The sequence below is a fragment of the Phyllobates terribilis genome, unplaced genomic scaffold (genome assembly GCF_046119375.1).
Source record: "Phyllobates terribilis strain yellow unplaced genomic scaffold, ASM4611937v1 Scaffold_12__6_contigs__length_324123572, whole genome shotgun sequence".
Taxonomy (NCBI): Eukaryota; Metazoa; Chordata; class Amphibia; order Anura; family Dendrobatidae; genus Phyllobates; species Phyllobates terribilis.
In genome coordinates, this window is record NW_027362772.1 from 118,983,425 (window position 1) to 119,003,742 (window position 20,318).

The 20,318-nt window shown below is 41.3% G+C and overlaps 1 protein-coding gene across 2 annotated transcripts in view; it reads right to left on the reverse strand.

Moving 5' to 3' along the window:
- The window catches only part of LOC141172252 (3-beta-hydroxysteroid sulfotransferase-like), a 146,273-nt gene that overhangs the window by 52,395 nt on the left and 73,560 nt on the right, over window positions 1-20,318 (reverse strand). For both annotated transcript variants that reach the window (XM_073656248.1, XM_073656247.1), the window contains exon 2: window positions 4,605-4,763. In XM_073656248.1, coding sequence (XP_073512349.1) covers window positions 4,605-4,749 — 145 coding nt within the window. In that variant the 5' untranslated portion in view covers window positions 4,750-4,763. The remainder of the gene's footprint in view (window positions 1-4,604; window positions 4,764-20,318) is intronic.

The following is a 20,318-nucleotide window of genomic DNA, read 5'->3' on the forward strand; positions in this document are numbered from 1 at the left end:
TTCACTTTAGTGGAGTTTGGAGTGTGACTGTTTGAGGTTGCAGACAGGTGTCTTTTATACTGATAACAAGTTCAAACAGGTGCCAGTACTACAGGTAATGAGTGGAGGACAGAGGAGCCTATTAAAGAAGAAGTTACAGGTCTTTGAGAGCCAGAAATCTTGTTTGTAATTGACCAAATACTTATTTTCCACCAAAATTTGAAAAAAAATTCTTTCCAAATCAGACCATGTGATTTTCAGGATTTGTTTTCTCATTTTGTCCCTCATAGTTGAGGTCTACCTATGATGTCAATTACATGCCTCTCATCTTTTTAAGTGGGAGAACTTGTATAATTGGTGGCTGACTAAACACTTTTTTTCCCCCACTGTAGATGACAAAAGAGGGAAACTGGATTTACCAGCATTGCACACACAAAGTGGCTTTCACAAAAGGTGTCAAACATGGCACCTCAGCTCCTGGACCCTGAGCTTCAAGGAGAAGCAAATGTTCTGTAACTAGGCAGAATATTTCATAATTACTGTATAGAGAGGAGTAGGGGAGAATTAGGATATGTGAAATGCAAAGCCTACTGTCCAGTCACAAACAGCAATTTTTATCCAATCCAGGTCAAACTGGAAATATGAGCCCAGGACCAATTATATAAAAGCTGGGTTGCACAAAACAAAGTTGTTCATATGTGAGGGCCTGTCTATGCCAGTGTGATCCATAATTAATTTCTCCTTCCCTCAAGGAAACAAAAGATAACTGTAGATGGAAACATTTAGGTATTTGTTATTTCTCCATTTTTATTTTACAAATATTTTGCATATTTGTGTGTCGTTTTATTTTTACCTTTTTAATTATTTTATTGTAAGCAATCTATATTATTATATTAAAGCTTGAAATATTTAATAAATTTGATCCTTGTATGCTCTAAATAATCCATAGCCTTTGAGAGAGTGTGTGGCCTTTTTGATTATTTGACAGCAACATATTTCAAGAACTCATCACCCCATGTGTTTGATGAGTGGTGGCAGCGTGCTACATAACCGGAGTGTGTGGACTGTGTTGGGGTGTGTTTTATGCTCCCTTTATAGCCAAGAACAGAGGTTGAGAGTTGGATTGAGTGAGAGGAGATAAATTAACCCTTGTAGGTGCACCCCGCCGCACATGCTGGTAAATGTGTACATGACATTACATATTTTAGCAATGTCTTATTAAATGTAAGTTTTTAATTTAATAATTTTTGTACAGTCAATGTTGTGAAATCATGCATTGATGTGACTAATTACCACCTTAAGGACGGAGCCAATTATGTCCTTAATGACCAAGCCAAATTTTACAATTCTGACCAGTGTCAATTTATGAGGTAATAACTCTGGAATGCTTCAACAAATCCCACTGATTCTAAGAATGTTTTTTCGTGACATATAGTCCTTCATGATAGCGGTAAAATTTCTTCGATATGACTTGCGCTTAGTTGTGAAAAAAATGGAAATTTGGCGAAAATGTAGAAAATCTTGCAATGTACATTTAGCCCCAATTTTTATTATTTTCACAAGGATAACAGGAGAAAATGAACCCCAAAATTTGTGCAATTGCTCCTGAGTTCAGAAATACCCCATATGTAGGGGAAAACTATGGTTTGGGCACATGACAGGGCTTGGAAAGGAAGGAGTGACTTTGGAATGCAGACTTTGATGGAATGGTCTGCGGGTGTCATGCTGCGTTTGGAGAGCCCCTGATGTGTCTAAACAGTGGAAAGCCCTGACATGTTACCCCATTTTGGAAGCTACATCCCTCAAGGATATTATCAAGTGATATAGTGAGCATTTTGAACCCACAGGTACTACATAGAATTTGATATTAGGTCATCATGTTGAAAATATTCATTTTTTCACGAAAATGTAGTTTTAGCCCCAAATTTGTAATTTTTACAATGGATAATAAGAGAAAACAGACCTCATAATTTATGTTATTTTTCAGGAACGTGATGATGCCCCATATGTAATCAGAAATTACTGTTGGGCCACACATCAAGGCTGAGAGGGTAGGAGCACTATTTGACTTTTGGAGTATAGATTTTAGTGCAATAGTTTGTGAGTGACATTTGCGGAGCCCTAAAAGTACCAGAACAGCAGAAAAAAACAAAAGTGACCCTATTGTAGAAATTACACAATTCAATGAATTCATCTACAGCTGCAGTGACTATTATGTAACATCCACGCCAGGCTTTATTCTGGAGAATTGCAAATATGCCCACACATTGTGCCCCCATAAAGTTTAGTGCCCCTATAAATTTCTCCTGGTGACACACACCCCGTAAATTATTAAGTGCTTTCCTGCAATAATAATACCAAACATGTGGCCACTTACTGCGGTTTAGGCACAGTGGGGCATTTGGATTTGTGTGCGCAGAATTCACTGGATTTTATTTAAGGGGGCGGGAGCCATGTCGCATTTCCAGAGTCTTTGTTTTACCAGTAACGTGGGACCCCCTGTAGATTCAGTAAGCAATAATGGACCTGAGAGGGGGCTGGTTTTGTGTGGGATAAATTAGGGGTTTCATTGGTAACATCTTGGGGTACATAATTTTCGATTGCTTCCAGAATAAGACTGGATCGCCAGTATGTGCTGAGCACTTATGTCAGAGTTTCCGTGTAAATCCCACAAAAATGCGCTTCAGGCGAAACCCCCCAACGGAACCACCCACCTCAAAGAGGCAGAGAGAGACACTTTGGAGTCCATTTGACGTCTGCTTAGGTGGCCTCCATCTTTTTAAGCGTGCACAGATCAGTGGTCATCCACACTTGTTCACTAAAAAAAAAGCCTAAAATGATTCGCTGCCGGAACAGAGACTAGTTCAAGGGGACTCCGATGGCCTCATAAGGGATTGGCTCCATCTAGGTTTTTTGTCTGAATTCCAGTTTTAGTGAATTTACACGGAGACCCCAACATAGGCGCTCAGCGGAGAGAGAAGGATAAACGTGAACAGAGCCTTATTCTGATTTTTTGGAGGCAGAATGAAGAAATAGAAAGCAGCAGTACCATAATAGTTCTTATTTTTATTTTTGCGCTGTTCACCGTGCAATATAAGTTATAAGATGGATTTATTCTTTGGGCCGGTGCAATTATAGCGATACCAGATTTATGTGGGTTTTTTTTTTATGTTCTGCTGCTATCACAGTAAAAATCCTTTTTATTATAAAAAGTAGTTACTTTTGTCGCCTTGTTCTGAGAGCTGTAACTTTTTTATTTTTTAGTAAACAGAGCTGTATGATGGCTTGTTTTTTGCAGGACGAGTTGAAGATTTTTTTGGTACCATTATGGGGCACATAGTAATTTTTGATAGCTTTTTGTTCAGTTTTTTCAGACACAGAATGAACAAAAAACAGTAATTCAGTCATTGTTTTTATTTTTTATTTTTTGCGTCATTCACTATGCGGTAAAAGTGATAAGACTGATTTGTTTGTCGGGTGGGTACGATTACAGCAATACCAGATTTATATTTTTTTCATGATTTGCTATTTTTACACACTAAAAAAAGTATTTTACAAAAAAGAATTTGATTTTGCATCGTCATATTCTGAGAGCTGTAGCTTTTTTATTTTTTTGCCGAATGAGCCATATTATGGCTTGATTTTTGCAGGACAGTTTGGCGTTTTTATTTATAATTTTTTTTTTACATACGACTTTTGAATGCTTTTTATTCACTTTTTTTGTGAGTCTGTATGTTTTTTATTTTTTCCGGCATTTGGCAAAAGGAATAAAAATATGACAGATTTATAGAGTGGGTCGTCCCGGACGCAGCGATACCAATTATGTGTAAGATTTTTTGTTTATTTTTGTCTTATTCACAAATGCTGTGTTTTGAGCGGTGAAACAGATTTTAGTAATTTTTGCGCACTTTTTGTGTGTTTTTTTTACTTTTTTTACATATTTTATTTCACTTTTTTTTACTTTTTCATCAAGTCCCACTGTGGGACATGTATATTTTTTATTCTGATCATTGATCTCATACACTGCAGTACTCCTGTACTGAAGTGTATGTGACCTGTCAGTGAGCCACTGACTGTGCCTGTGAGAGCCAGCTTATTGCTGGCTCTCACAGGCCACCATACTCTGGGATCATCACATGATCTCAGGGTTCCATGTTTACCATCAGGACCAGTGATTGTCATAGCCGGGGTCCGATGGTTACTAAGGGGGACGCAAGACCCCCTTGTAACCCCTTAAATAGTGCTGTCACGATTGACAGAGGTATTTAAAGGGTTAGTTGGCCCTGATCGGCATCAAAACCAGCCGGGGCCGATACTGCAGGGTGTCAGCTGTCATATACAGCTGACACTTGCGTGAATTGCCGCCGCCGGGCGGCGCTATACGCTTATACCTCAGTGACGTGTAATAATGCGTTACGGCGGACGTTAAGGGGTTAAATGTTCATCCAAACGATCATTTGCATAGAGGTTATTAGCAAGACAAAGTTTTTTACAATTGACAGAAAAACTAAATGTAAGCTATCATCACAAAATGTACTATGGATGAAATCAGATTTTTGTGTTAAATTTGTGTATTATATTATGGCAATGTTTGTTTTATTTTTTTACTTATCACAATTAGGTACCTGATTTTGGATAAGTTATATTGAAAACATCATCATCCCGTGTTTCGAATTCCTTCCATGCCCAGTTTAAGCTTTCCTTTGTGTGTACACCCTGAGGCACTCTTACATCCTCAAAATCCATGTAATGTCTTTCACATTCCAGCATGATGAAAAGATTTTCTACGGGAAAAAAATATCTGAAGTAAGAACCAGATCACACTTTCATATTTAGTTTTTTTTATACATTTTGTGTTCAAAATTGTTGTAGCCAAAACTAGGAATAGATCCCCAAAGTTTTTATTAATTTTCTACTTCCTGTAGTCGTCACTGTTGCTTTTGACATGGTATAGATGGTCATCCATTTAATACACTGACATCTCAAGTCCACCGGAGTTAGAGTCTCTTCTTATGCATATAGAGAGAGAATCCTAAAGAAATTACACCCTTCCGCTCTGCACATTTGCTTAGTGGTTAGCACAGTTTATACAGAATGACTGGCTGCCTGATACGACTACAGTTTGGTAAACCTTTACTGATTGGTGGTCGTTTAAATGCCTGTTTAAACAGACAAAGTAATCGATGTGCACTTAGCGATCTGTCATAGATCACTCAGTGCACATAAGCTTCCATAGTTTTCCACAGTGAGAGTTTTGTTTACACCGATAATGTCTGTTAAATTGTCTGAATTGTAAAGCACTACGGAATATGTTGTCGCTATATAAATAAAACGTTTATTATTATTTATTACACAAGATGATGCTCCACCAGCAACTGACTTTTTGCGATGCTTAAAAGATCTTTTCACCCATTGAACGAGCATTTTGCTCATTCATCAGATGATTGGCAGACTGTTTAAATAGCAAAATAATTGCAAAATTAACATTTTTAAGAACACTGATTCACGAGTATACTTCATACACATCTGTCAGTGTGAATGCAACAAGGTAATATGTCAACAGGTATTTGCTACCTCATCCGAGAGCAACAAGATAAAGGCAAAAAAACCTGAATCCAGTGATATATCACTTAATATACTGGGTGCAGCAGTTGCGACACAGAGTTCTTAGATATAGAATGCAGCAGAGCTGAGAAAGCCGCCCCGCCCACACCAGGCTCCCTATGTATACTTCCTATTGACAGTGAGCCGCTTATCAGAGGAGGGGGCGGAGTCAGACCAGGAGACATGAGCCAGCTAGTCACAACAATGATATCCTAGTGATTAAACCTTCATTGTAAGTAAACAACAGCACACAGCTTGAATAGTGACACATCGTTGAATTCTGTGTTTTAACCCCTATCCCGTGCTGTCCTCAGATTACATAGCAAAAACCTGCTGATATATGAATATATGCTTAAAGGGAATCTATCAGATTTTCTTATCTGCGTGTTTTCTATTTTTAAACAGACATCACATGGACCCATAGCGTTTAATCCCACTATTCACATTTCTGCTTTTTTTAACTAATCTGTATGTTTGTTCAATTAACCCCTTCATGACAGAGCCAATTTCCGCTTTTGCTTTTTTTTTTTCTCCCTTTCTTCCCAGAGCTATAACTCTCATTTTTCTGTCCACATAGACATAAGAGGGCTTGATTTCTTTATTGGACGATTTGTACTTTTGAATGACACAATTCATTTTACCACATAGAGTACTGGAAAACAATTCCAAGTGGGGAAAAATTGTGAAAAAAACAATTTTGACATTGTTTAGAGGGAATTGTTATTACGCTGTAAATTTTTTGCCAAAAATAATGATGTAATATGATACTTCTCATCAGTACAATTATGGCGATATCAAACATGTCCAGTTTTTCTATTATTTTAGTGGTGAAAAATAAAAATCAGAAGTTTAAAAAAAGTTTTTATTTTTCATTCGATGTACAGTTAGTACGGAAAGTATTCATAACCCTTTAAATTTTTCACTCTTTGTTTCATTGCAGCCATTTGGTAAATTGTAAAAAGTTCATTGTTTTCTCATTAAAGTACACTCTGCACCCCACATTGACTGAAAAAAAGAAATGTAGATTTTTTTGCAAATTTATTAAAAAGGAAAAACTGAAATATCACATGGTCATAAGTATTCAGACACTCATATTTAAGTCACATGCTGTCCATTTCCTTGTGATCCTCCTTGAGATGGTTCTACTCCTTCATTGGAGTCCAGCTGTGTTTAATTAAACTAATAGGACTTGATTTGGAAAGGCACACATCTGTCTATATAAGACCTCACAGCTCACAGTGCATGTCAGACCAAATGAGAATCATGAGCTCAAAGGAACTGCCTAAGGAACTCAGAGACAGAATTGTGGCAAGTTACAGATCTGGCCAAGGTTACAAAAGAATTTCTGCATTACTCAAGGTTCCTAAGAGCACAGTGGCCTCCATAATCCTTAAATGGAAGAAGTTTGGGACTACCAGAAGTCTTCCTAGACCTTGGCATCCAGCCAAACTAAGCAATCGTGGGAGAAGATCCTTGGTGAGAGAGGTAAAGCAGAACCCCAAAATCACTGTGGCTGAGCTCCAGAGATGCAGTAGGGAGATGGGAGAAAATTCCACAAAGTCAACTATCACTGCAGCCCTCCACCAGTCGGGCCTTTATGGCAGAGTGGCCCAACTGAATCCTCTCCTCAGTGCAAGACATATGAAAGCCCGCATAGAGTTTTCTCAAAAACACATGAAGGACTCCCAGACTATGAGAAATAAGATTCTCTGGTCTAATAAGAAAAAGATAGAACTTTTTGGTGATAATTCTAAGAGGCATGTGTGGAGAAAACCAGTCACTACTCATCACCTGCCCAATACAATCCCAACAGATACATGGTGGTGACAGCATCATGCTATGGGGGTGTTTTTCAGCTGCAGGGACAGGACGATTGGTTGCAATTGAAGGAAACATGAATGCGGCCAAGTACAGAGACATCCTGGATGAAAACCTCTTCCAGAGTGCTCTGGACATCAGACATGGCCGAAGGTTCACCTTCCAACAACACAATGACCCTAAGCAAACAGCTAAAATAACAAAGGAGTGGCTTCAGAACATCTCTGGAGAGACCTGAAAATGGCTGTCCACCAACGTTCACCATCCAACCTGAGAACTGGAGATAATCTGCAAGAAAGCATGGCAGAGGCTCCCCAAATCCAGGTGTGAAAAACTTGTATCATTCCCAAGAAGACTCATGGCTGTACTAGCTCAAAAGGGTGCTTCTACTCAATACTGACCAAAGGGTCTGAATACTTATGACCATGTGATATTTCAGTTTTTCTTTTTATATAAATTTGCAAAAATTTCTACATTTCTGTTTTTTTTCAGTCAAGATCGGGTGCAAAGTGTACTTTAATGAGAAAAAAAATGAACTTTTTAGAATTTACCAAATGGCTGCAATGAAACAAAGAGTGAAAATTTTAAAGGGGTCTGAATACTTTCCGTACCCACTGTAGTTATTTCAGGGCTTATTTTTTGTAGCACAAGACAATGATTTTATTGATACAATTTTGGGTTACATGTTAGGTTTTGATCACTTGTTAAAGAATTTTTTGTGAAATTGCATCAAACAAAAAAATTTCAATTTTGTGTTCTTGATTTTTTTCCATTTACGATGTTTATTAATTGAATTAATTATTTTTATATTTTGATAGATTGGACTTTTTCGAACTCGGCAATACCACATGTATATTTTTTTTTTATTTCTTTATTTTTATTGGGGAAAATGGGGGTGATTTGAACTTTTGTGTTTTTTTTATTTATTTTTTCACATTTTTTTAAACTTTTTTTTATTTTTCACTTTTCTTGTTAGTCTTCTTATGGAACTTAAAAAACCAAGCAATGTGAACTGAGGTCTAAGATGGTAGACATGCAAGAAATAGGAGCATGTTCACACTAGCAAAAAGAAGCAAAACCTACAAAAGACAAAAATATATCTCATACCCTACCATCATTATATATAAATGTAAAGCAAAGTTGCATAATAAATATAGGGTACTTAGTGAACTATTTTTGATAAAAAAAAAAGTATACAAGCCGTCCCACCAGCGGCAAGGTGACCCTAAATTGGGACGGTACCTATACTGCCTATATTAAAAACCTTACTGTATATCAAAGTTGAAGTAATGCATATAAAAGGGCAGACAAATAGGACCGGGTCCCAACTCCAGACCACCTAGGCCCGTGGTAAGCTACACATATACTAATCAGCTCAACAAAGGGGATGCCACACCCTTAAATTGCACAGAATGCAAACAAGACAAAAAACCAAGCAATGTGAACTGAGGTCTAAGATGGTAGACATGCAAGAAATAGGAGCATGTTCACACTAGCAAAAAGAAGCAAAACCTACAAAAGACAAAAATATATCTCATACCCTACCATCATTATATATAAATGTAAAGCAAAGTTGCATAATAAATATAGGGTACTTAGTGAACTATTTTTGATCAAAAAAAAGTATACAAGCCGTCCCACCAGCGGCAAGGTGACCCTAAATTGGGACGGTACCTATACTGTCTATATTAAAAACCTTACTGTATATGGTCTGGAGTTGGGACCCGGTCCTATTTGTCTGCCCTTTTATATGCATTGCTTCAACTTTGATATACAGTAAGGTTTTTAATATAGGCAGTATAGGTACCGTCCCAATTTAGGGTCACCTTGCCGCTGGTGGGACGGCTTGTATACTTTTTTTTTTGATCAAAAATAGTTCACTAAGTACCCTATATTTATTATGCAACTTTGCTTTACATTTATATATAATGATGGTAGGGTATGAGATATATTTTTGTCTTTTGTAGGTTTTGCTTCTTTTTGCTAGTGTGAACATGCTCCTATTTCTTGCATGTCTACCATCTTAGACCTCAGTTCACATTGCTTGGTTTTTTGTCTTGTTTGCATTCTGTGCAATTTAAGGGTGTGGCATCCCCTTTGTTGAGCTGATTAGTATATGTGTAGCTTACCACGGGCCTAGGTGGTCTGGAGTTGGGACCCGGTCCTATTTGTCTGCCCTTTTATATGCATTACTTCAACTTTAATATACAGTAAGGTTTTTAATATAGGCAGTATAGGTACCGTCCCAATTTAGGGTCACCTTGCCGCTGGTGGGACGGCTTGTATACTTTTTTTTGATCAAAAATAGTTCACTAAGTACCCTATATTTATTATGCAACTTTGCTTTACATTTATATATAATGATGGTAGGGTATGAGATATGTTTTTGTCTTTTGTAGGTTTTGCTTCTTATGGAACTTGCAGCTGTGATTGTCTGACCGTTTGTGCTACGAATAGTGATGCCACAGCATTGCTGTATATAGCAGAAATTGCGGTCTAGTTTGAAGTGTGTGGGCAGCATGGTGACTCAGTGGTTAGCACTGCAGCCTTGCAGCGTGGGGGTCCTGGGTTTAAATCCAACCAAGGACAACATCTGTAAGGAGTTTGTATGTTCTCCTGTGTTTGCATAGATTTCCTCTGGGTTTTCCAGTTTCCTCCCACAGTCCAAAGACATACTGATAGGGAATTTAGATTGTGAGCCCCAATGGGGACAGTGATGATAATAATGTATGTAAAGCCCTGTCAAATATGATAGCACTACATAAGCAATGCATGATTAATAAATACATAAATAAAAAGCCTGGCCACAGGCAGGGTTTAAAAGGTGCTCTGTAATGAAAAGCACAGTGGTCTTCAGCAGACCCCCTGCTATCTTAGCAACTCATTGATGACCTGTTATCAAGCCACAGGTGTGCTGATGGGCTCATGGAGTGAGGTGCTCCCATGCTGGTGCTTGTTAATTGTTGCTGTTAGAGTTTGACAGTGGCATTTAACAGGTTCACATTTGCATGTGGAGGAGATTGATAGAGGCAGGTCCTTCCTGTTATACACATTCATGATCTGCAGCGTGTGGTGCATGCTCACCCTGTGAACTAACTTACACTGTATATGTATGGCGAATGTCGTGAAGGGGTTAAACTCAGTAAATTTCCAACTCTCATGTATTTTTATGGATCAGACTCTGACATTCACGTACATGGAGATCTTTAAAAATGAATTAAAACCAGAAGACATCCATTTTTCATCTGTATTGACAAAAAATGTATGCAAAAAGTGAAATTGCACTAAGGGCAACATTTGCATGGTGTTGGTTTCCTGTGACTTTTCTGCCACATTTTAAAAAATAAATAAATAATGCGCTCCGTAAGTTATTCTCTATGGTTACTCCAGTCCTGTATCATGGCTTCTGGTACCATGTTAGCACAGAAGAGCCTTTTCTATGTTGGTACATGTCATAGGAATACCTAAGCTGCCCCCTTCTGTGCTGCAGGGGCTGCAGCATTCACAGACCTGTCTGAGCAGTTCTATCTGGGCATGAAAAAGAGGGTGGCACCTAGAAATGTCGCTCAGGGGTGGGTGATTGATCCAGTGCCTGCTCCTATTTGGAATGAAATTTCCACTTGTCTAACCTGTACTGCGCTTGGAATAATTCAATAATTCACAGTGGTTTTTATACTGCATGTAAGTTTGATCTTTGAATTATGAAAGTGGATGTAATTCTCTGCCATTTTTCTAGAAAAATAAAAAATTATATTAAGAGAACTAAAGCTGCCACTGTGCTTATTTGTGGAGTTTTTAAACATCAAGGAGGAGTCGTGTAAGGCAATATTCACACTTCAGCATTTTGTCAATGGGTGAAAAATACAGAAGTGGTGCACATGATTTTATGATACTTCTCCACTCCTGGTTTTGGCTTACAAATACTGATGTAAATAATGATCAAATACTGATGCGTGAATGTGGCCTTATAACGGCGATTCTGAAAACGGTATACAGAAATAACATTTTTTTAAAGGTAATTTTTTCTATTAAAGTACCATTTTTATTGATACACTAAAAATGTTAATAAAACAAGAATATAATAATTTAATCGCTAAAACATTCATTAAAAGTAAAGTGTCCATTGCAATTGCAGTCTTTGGTTCTGTATTTTGAACAGAGGTCCAGAGAGCCAGTAACATTTCTGCAATTAATGGATTTGGATTACTTGTTAAATTTAACAAAAAAACTACATGCAGGTTTTAGAGAGCTCCAGGAATAAACAAGTGATCATGCAGATATTAAAGAGGTTTTCTACTATTTTTACAAAATTTTGTAAAGAGCAGCAGATATTTTAAAATAGAAAATCCATGTGCCCCTCTCCAATGAATCTGTGTTAGCTGGATCTGAAATGGGTTCAGAATCATCAGTGGATTTTGTGGTCTCCCATTCCAGTCCAGCCAGGGCAGTTGCTGTTCAGCATCATCATTAGTCCCAACACCTAGCTGGTGCACAAGATGTACAGTATGTCTTGTGGGTCTTTGTTCCTAGCAACATGAAGGATAGGTTGCGGAGGGAAACAGGGCTGCTACAGCCTAAGTCCAGGATTCTCTGTACTAAGCATGCCCGTGACATGGCGGACCGTGATTGGTGGTTTGGGAGTCAGCTGATCCGGTGACCTGGCACCGCCTGATTGGTCGCGGGTGACGTCACCAATAATGCGACGGTGGGCAGGGCTTAATCTTTAAATAGCCCGCCCACAAACATGGCGGCGCGCTCTGATCATTGAGCTATGTTGGTGTTATTGTGTGGACGCTTGGTCGTTTGGTCGTTTGGGCTCCACGTGTGCTTTAGCTTCTGTCAGGCAGGTTTAGCAGGGGATAGGCAGCCTTAGATGGAGGGAGGCAGGTAGCTTCGTCTGACAGTCCGGCTCTGACAAAGGGGTTGCCATGCACTCCGAGCAGTCTGCAGACTCCGTATTCCCGGCACCGCCTGTAAGCCACGTGGAGAGAGACTCCTCAGTCCGGTAGCACGCAGGCTGGGAGCACGTACATGCCGGCGTGAATCACACACGCATCCTAGCGCCTGCTGTGTAGTCCCTGTGCTGTAACAGGACTACAGATATATCATTTGTCGCACATCTCTCGTGGGGTTAACGGAGATAGTGCAAATCCCTATTCCTGTTCCGGTGTGCAGTAACACGGAAGGGATTGTTATTTCTGTTGGTTGTTTAACCTTCTTACCTGGAAGTTGTTCGGCCGCAGTCCTCCAGGCTGCATCGCGGACCCCGGGCTCTGTTGCTTTCCATTATTTAATAAAGTTGTTTGCAACCGTCCCCTTAACAGTATCAGAGCGCCAGTGTCTTGCCAAACATGGCTGACAACCAGGAACTGCAGCGCTATATACAGCAACTTGAGGTTAGACTTAGGACTCTGAAACAAACTGCCCCGGTGGCTGATATCACTGCAGTAGTTACCCAGGCAGCCAATCTGGTTAACATGGCTGCGGTGAATGCTTCAGCAGCTGCAGTTGCCCCATTACCCCGTTTTGCTCTCCCGGAAAAATTTTCTGGTGACAGCAAATCCTGCAGAGGTTTTATTAATCTGTGCTCCATTCAGTTGGAGATGATGGAGGCACGGTTCCCCTCCGAAAGGGCCAAAGTAGGTTATGTCATCTTGTTACTCTCCTACAGGGCTCTGGAGTGGGCTACCCCTCTGTGGGAGCGGAATGACCCGGTAGTGGCTAATGCGGGCCTCTTTCTTAGTGCCCTAAAGAGTGTTTTCCTAGGTCCTCAGGTCACGCATGATACGGCTCTTAAGCTTCTTGCGTTGGTCCAGGGTTCGGTCACCGCCAGCCGCTATGCCATCCAGTTCAGAACCTTAGCGGCTGAACTGGATTGGTCTGAGCGGTCGCTAATCCCGGTGTTTTGGAGGGGGCTGGCTGGGCATATTAAAGATGCTTTAGCTACCAGAGAGATCCCAACCTCTCTGGAAGAGTTAATCACTCTCGCTAACCGAATAGATCTGCGTCATGCAGAACCAAGTTAGAGCTGGAGGTTTCCAGACCTCGGTTTCGGTTGGCACCTTCATTCTCTAGACCTATCTCCAAACCCGCGGCTCCCGACCCGGAGTTTGAGGCTATGGATATATCCCGGACTAAGTCTAAGTCCCCTCGTTTAGGACCTGCACATCCCTTGGAGTACCATATTAATAAGGATTCCAAGCGGTCGGGAAACAAAGGTGTCTAACCACCGTTGGAGGGGGTGTGTTAGATTCAGGGGCTTCTTCCTCCAAATTATTGTATGAGGTGACGTTGTCCTTCGGAACAACCACGGTTACTGCCAGGGCGTGGGTGGATTCTGGTGCCGATGGCAATTTTTTGTCATCAACATTTGCCCAGAGGCATGCCATTCCTATGGAGTAACTGCCAAAACCAATGAACATTAGGGTGGTCAACGGTTCACTGCTGGACACGCAAATCACTCACCAGTCGGTCCCTATCACCATGTCATTTCCACAGGGTCACGGGAGGTTATCTCCTTCCTTATTATCCCCGGGGGATTAGATGAGGTGCTATTGGGTCTTCCATGGTTACGTCGTCACACTCCACACATTGACTGGAATACGGGGAGAATTTCTTCCTGGGGTGAGAATTGTGTCTCTCAATGTATGGTTACAGCCGCCCGTAGGGTAGTCTCAGAGCCTTCTACCGACTTGTCCGCTCTGCCAGTGCAATATCAGAGTTTTGCGGATGTCTTTTCCAAAAAGGCTGCAGAGACTTTACCTCCCCACCGACCGTATGACTGTCCTATTGATTTGGTTCCTGGCACGGAGCCTCCTCGTGGTAGGGTTTACCCCCTGTCTGTCCCCGAGACCCAGGCCATGTCAGATTATATCAAAGAGAACCTGGCCCTGGGGTTTATCAGAAAATCGGTCTCTCCTGCTCGAGCTGGGTTTTTCTTCGTCCAGAAGAAAGAGGGTGATTTACATCCCTGCATTGATTACAGAGGACTAAATGCCATCACCATCAAAAATAAATACCCTCTGCCCCTTATTTCTGAACTATTTGACAGGTTGCGAGGGGCTAACATCTTCACTAAATTGGGGCATATAATCTTGTGCGAATCCGTGAAGGTGACGAGTGGAAAACAGCCTTTAACACTCGTGATGGTCATTACGAGTATCTCATCATGCCTTTCGGGTTATGCAATGCCCCTGCTGTTTTTCAAGATTTTGTCAATGATATCTTTCGGGATTTGCTGCTATCATCCGTGGTAGTCTATCTTGATGATATCCTTATTTTTTCCCCGGACCTCTCCACACACAGAGAGGATGTTTGCAGAGTTTTTGAACGATTGCGTGCAAATTCTCTGTATTGTAAACTGGAGAAATGTCAGTTCGAACGAGAGTCCCTACGTTCCTGGGCTACATCATATCCAGTAAGGGATTGGCCATGGACCCACAAAAGTTGGTGGTGGTACAGAACTGGCAGGAGCCCCATTCCCTTAAAGCGGTACAACGCTTCATGGGCTTTATCAACTACTACCAGCAGTTCATATCACATTTTTCCACACTGGTGGCTTCTTTGGCCGCTTTAACCAGGAAAGGTGCCAATCCCAAGAATTGGTCTAAGGAGACATTCGAGGCGTTCCGGGAGATTAAATCCTATTTTTCTAGAGCTCCCATTCTCCGTCACCCGGATGTGGACAAGCCATTCTTCCTGGAGGTCGACGCTTCCTCTGTCGGAGCAGGAGCGGTTCTCTCTCAAAAGAATGAACAGGGTCAGACAAGACCATGTTTTTCTTCTCCAAGACCTTCTCTCCAGCAGAGAGGAATTATACGATTGGTGACAAAGAATTACTTGCTATTAAGATGGCTTTTTCGGAATGGAGGTACCTCTTGGAGGGAGCTAAACATCCTTTCATGGTATATTCCGATCATAAAAATCTTTCATACCTACAGACGGTGCAGCGTCTTAACCCGAGGCAGGCCAGGTGGTCTCTTTTCTTTTCCAGATTCAATTTTTCCATTCACTTTTTAAAAGGGGAAAAGAACCCTCAGGCAGACGCTTTGTCCCGGTCCATGGATATGGCTGAGGACGATGACCAGTACAGGCTTATTGTTCCTCCGGAGTGTATGCGGACGGTGGCTCCAGTGTCCCTAAGCCAGGTTCCCCCCGGGAGGACGTTCGTTCTTCCTAATTTACAAAATGAGGTGCTCTCCTGGGCACATGCCTCTAAGATCGGAGGTCATTTTGGGGTCAAACGTACCACGGAGTTTCTCCAAAGGTCGTATTGGTGGCCTCAGTTACCCCAGGCTGTTATGGAATATGTTCAAGCGTGTATCTCCTGTGCGAGAAATAAGTCGTTCCGTCAGAGGCCAGCTGGTCTTCTTCATCCGTTACCCGTGGCGGATAGACCTTGAGAGCTGATTGGGATGGATTTCATTGTCGAGTTACCTAAATCCTGGGGAAACATGACAATATGGGTGGTTTCTGACCATTTTTCTAAGATGGTTCACCTGGTTTCTTTGCCTAGGGTACCTTCTTCCCGGGTTCTGGCCTCACTGTTGATTCGTCAAGTTTTCCGTCTCCACGGAATGCCTGATAGGATTGTTTGTGACCGGGGTCCACAGTTTTCCTCCCGGTTCTGGAAAGAATTGTGTAATTTGCTAAGCATTAAACTGAATCTTTCTAATGCCTATCACCCGGAGACCAATGGTCTGGTGGAAAGCACTAACCAGATGCTTGTGACATACTTACGCCATTTCGTTTCGGCCAATCATAATGATTGGGTGATATTGCTTCCTTGGGCAGAATTTTCTCTAAACAACGCAGTGGCAGATTCCACAGGTCAGACTCCGTTTCTTCTAAATAATGGCCAACATCGACGAGTCCCGGTTCCTATGCCAGTTTCCTCAGTGGAACCTGGGGTCAGAGATTGGGCTCTGGAGGCGCGGGAGGCTTGGGATCATACCCAGGATGCTATATTGGCATCCAAGAATCGGATGAGAGAGTCGGCTGACACTCATCGCCGTCCAGCCCCCGTATTCTCTATGGGCGACAGGGTGTGGCTCGCAGCTCGCAATATCAGAGTACACGGGGAATCTGCTAAGTTTGCCCCCTGTTTTTTTGGTCCTTTCAAAATGTTGGCCCAAATAAACCCCGTAGTGTACCGGTTACAATTACCACGACACAAGAGGATTCACTACACTTTTCATGTGTCGCTCCTTAAGCCGGTTCACCTGACAAAATTCTCGGAACCCCAACCCGCTTCAGACTCCAGGGGTGTTGATACAGGTGATCGTGGGGTCCAAAATGGTTCGTGGCAAAAAATATTACCTAGTACACTGGAGGGTCCCTGGATCTGAGGATTGTTCCTAGGAACCAGTGGACCACATACATACTCCCCTGTTCATTGAGGAATATGAGCATCAAGTGGAGGAGGATGTTAAAGGGGGGATAATGTTAGGTGTTTGCTGGATCTGAAATGGGTTCAGAATCATCAGTGGATTCTGTGGTCTCCCATTCTGGTCCAGCTGGGGCAGATGCTGTGCAGCATCATCGTCGGTCCCAATGCCTAGGTGGTGCACGAGATGTACAGGTTGTCTCTTGGGTCTTTGTTCCTAGCAACATGAAGGATAGGTTGCAGAGGGAAACAGGGCTGCTACAGCCAAAGTCCAGGATTCTCTGTACTGAGCATGCCCGTGACATGGCGGACCGTGATTGGTGGTTTGGGAGTCAGCTGATCCGGTGACCTGGCACCGCCTGATTGGTCGCGGGTGACGTCACCAATAATGCGATGGTGGGCAGGGCTTAATCTTTAAATAACCCGCCCACAAACATGGCGGCGCGCTCTGATCATTGAGCTATGTTGGTGTTATTGTGTGGACGCTTGGTCGTTTGGGCTCCACGTGTGCTTTAGCTTCTGTCAGGCAGGTTTAGCAGGGGATAGGCAGCCTTAGATGGAGGGAGGCAGGTAGCTTCGTCTTACAGTCCAGCTCCGACAAAGGGGTTGCCATACACCCCGAGCAGTCTGCAGATGCCGTATTCCCGGCACCGCCTGTAAGCCACGTGGAGAGAGACTCCTCAGTCCGATAACATGCCGGCTGGGAGCACGTACACGCCGGCGTGAATCACACACGCATCCTATCACCTGCTGCGTAGTCCCTGTGCAGTAAACAGGGCTACGGATACATTATTTGTTGCACATCTCTCTTAACGGAGATAGTGCAAATTCCTATTCCCGTTCCGGTGTGCAGTAACACGGAAGGGATTGTTATTTCTGTTGGTTGTTTTACCTTCTTACCCGGAAGGTGTTTGGCCGCAGTCCTCCAGGCTGCATCGCGGACCCCGGGTTTTGTTGCTTTCCATTATTTAATAAAGTTGTTTGCAACCGTCCCCTTAACAGTCTGCCCTTTTGGCTCTTTTATTATTTGTGAGTTTTTAGAATGAAACAAGAATTTCTGCATGATGCATTTTTTCTTTCGTTCCAAAAACGGAAACAAAACAGAACCCAAATGTTCCTCATAATAATCCTTTGCCTCCAAATGCATCAGTTATGTAATTGATACATTTTGGACATAAATTCAAATTTTCTGTGATTGAAATGGAAAAATTAAGTGGAGTATCCGAACATAAATGTGTACATGAGCTTATGTTATTCATTAAAAAAGTGAATGTAAGTGATTTTAAGCTATCATTAATATATTCTAGAGGGTTAGAAAAATGGAAGATATCACTGAAAACTAATTGGGATAGTGGAGAAATGCATTACTGACAATGACAATGTGTCCAGAACATAAACATAAATTATCCTGTAAAAGAAAAGGGCATATACAAATAGAGAACAGAAAAGTAATTGTAATATTTAGAGGGCAAACACCTCATATTCTGTAGGAATACCGCCATGAAGAATCCATACAAATGCATTCTGTTCTCTTTTCCTGTTCACTAATTAGGTTTTATAGGTTATCTTTCCATGTATTATCATATCCGCTTCAGACAGCTGACCTACTTATGGGGAGAATTCATGAATGTTTTTTCTGAAGGACATTGTAATACAACAATTTATAGATTTTTAGGATTATATTACAAGAGAAACAGAACTATGTTAAACTTTAACACAGAGAGAATTAGAGTTCCCAACAGTTTTGCATTAAATATTTAGTTTAAAGGGATTGTCCAGGCTGAAATGTCTGCAGTCACTCTTATATAACTGCAGACTGCCGATACATTACAGTGTGAGATGTCCCTGTATTCCCCGTGCAGGTGGACAGACATGTCGCCGTATTTGTGAAATTTGTTTACTTGCAGTCACGTGCTGCCTAGACTCCATCACCTCTTAACAAATCTGATGATTCGCTTGCTATGTATACAGTATGTTACTGTAAAAGTCAGAAGACCGGTAAAACCTAGGATATACCGGTCAATCTGAACATTTACTGAGGCCGTCGGTAAAAGCTCAAAATGAAAAGTAAAATTGGACTTTTACCTGTGAAGTCTTGGTAAATCTTAACATTTCTCAACAGCGTTGGTAAAAGTCAGATGTATTCCATATAAACGAATGATTTTGGACTTTTATCTGGGCGAATTGGTAAACTTTACATTTACCAGCATGTGTTAGTAAAAGTAACTACCAGCATGTGTTGGTAAAAGTAACTTTGAGTCACAAAATTCTGACTCTTACCAGCAGATGATGGTGGTAAAAGTTAACTAAACGCAATTTCCGACTCTGATGAAGGCCTTAATCGTTAGAAATATTTTTATTCTTCAAAATGCAAATGCAAATGAACAAATATAAATAGGAAAATGCAAATAGAAAACATTTATGTAGGAAAATACTTCTCCAAAATGACAAATTACCGCAAATACAAGAATAACGCAACTTCAAAACTATGTAATTCTGAATGCAAATAGGAAAATGCAAATAGAAACATTTATGTAGGAAAATACTTCTCAAAAATGACAAATTATCGCAAATACAAGAATAACGCAACTTCAAAACTATGTAATTCTGAATGCAAATAGGAAAATGCAAATAGAAAACATTTATGTAGGAAAATACTTCTCAAAAATGACAAATAATCGCAAATACAAGAATAACGCAACTTCAAAACTATGTAATTCTGTAATTGTGACTAGGGATAAGCGGATAGATCCGTCCAGACCCGTTATCCAAGCGGATAACGGGCTGTACGGATACGGATAATCCCGATATCTGTCGGATATATCCGTGCCTTCCGATAATGCATGTTTCATGCATCATCGGAAGGCATGGATGGTGCGAGTGTGCAGGGCAGACAGGTATAAAGCTAAATTGCTACTTACCGGAGGTTTCCCAGGTCTCGTCGTCCGCGTTCTCCTTCCGGGTCACATGACTGCATACGTCACCACGCAAGTGACGCATGCGTAAGTCATGTGACACAACTCGTGTCACATGACTTATGCACCTGTCACTTTCGTGGTGACGTATGCAGTCATGTGACCCGGAAGAAGGAGGATGCGGCCGGCTGACGAGACCTGGGAAGCCTCTGGTAGCCTCCGGTAAGTAGTGATCTTTAAGTGAAGTCATCTTCTTTTTTTATAATAATCGCAATGATCGACTTAGGGTCCATTTTTGAACGGTCGACGTCTGGAATTCTGATTCTGATGTTCTGTCCAATGTTAGGTTTGGGTAATTTTTGACTGGAACATTTCAACATTTTGTTGGCCTGTGTTTCAAGTCCTTCTCTTGCAGCTTTTCGAACTCTTCGGACCGCACCAATTCTTCTATTGATTGTATGTGAAATCAAAATGTCAGGTTGCTGATCATCATGAAGTTCTCCATCTTTCTTAGAAGTCTTTGACTCGACTCTTTTTTTCTTTCAGGTCTTCATTATTCTTGGATGGCAAAATTGGTGGAGTTTCATATGCTGTTAAGGTGTGCGGACAGTTGGATA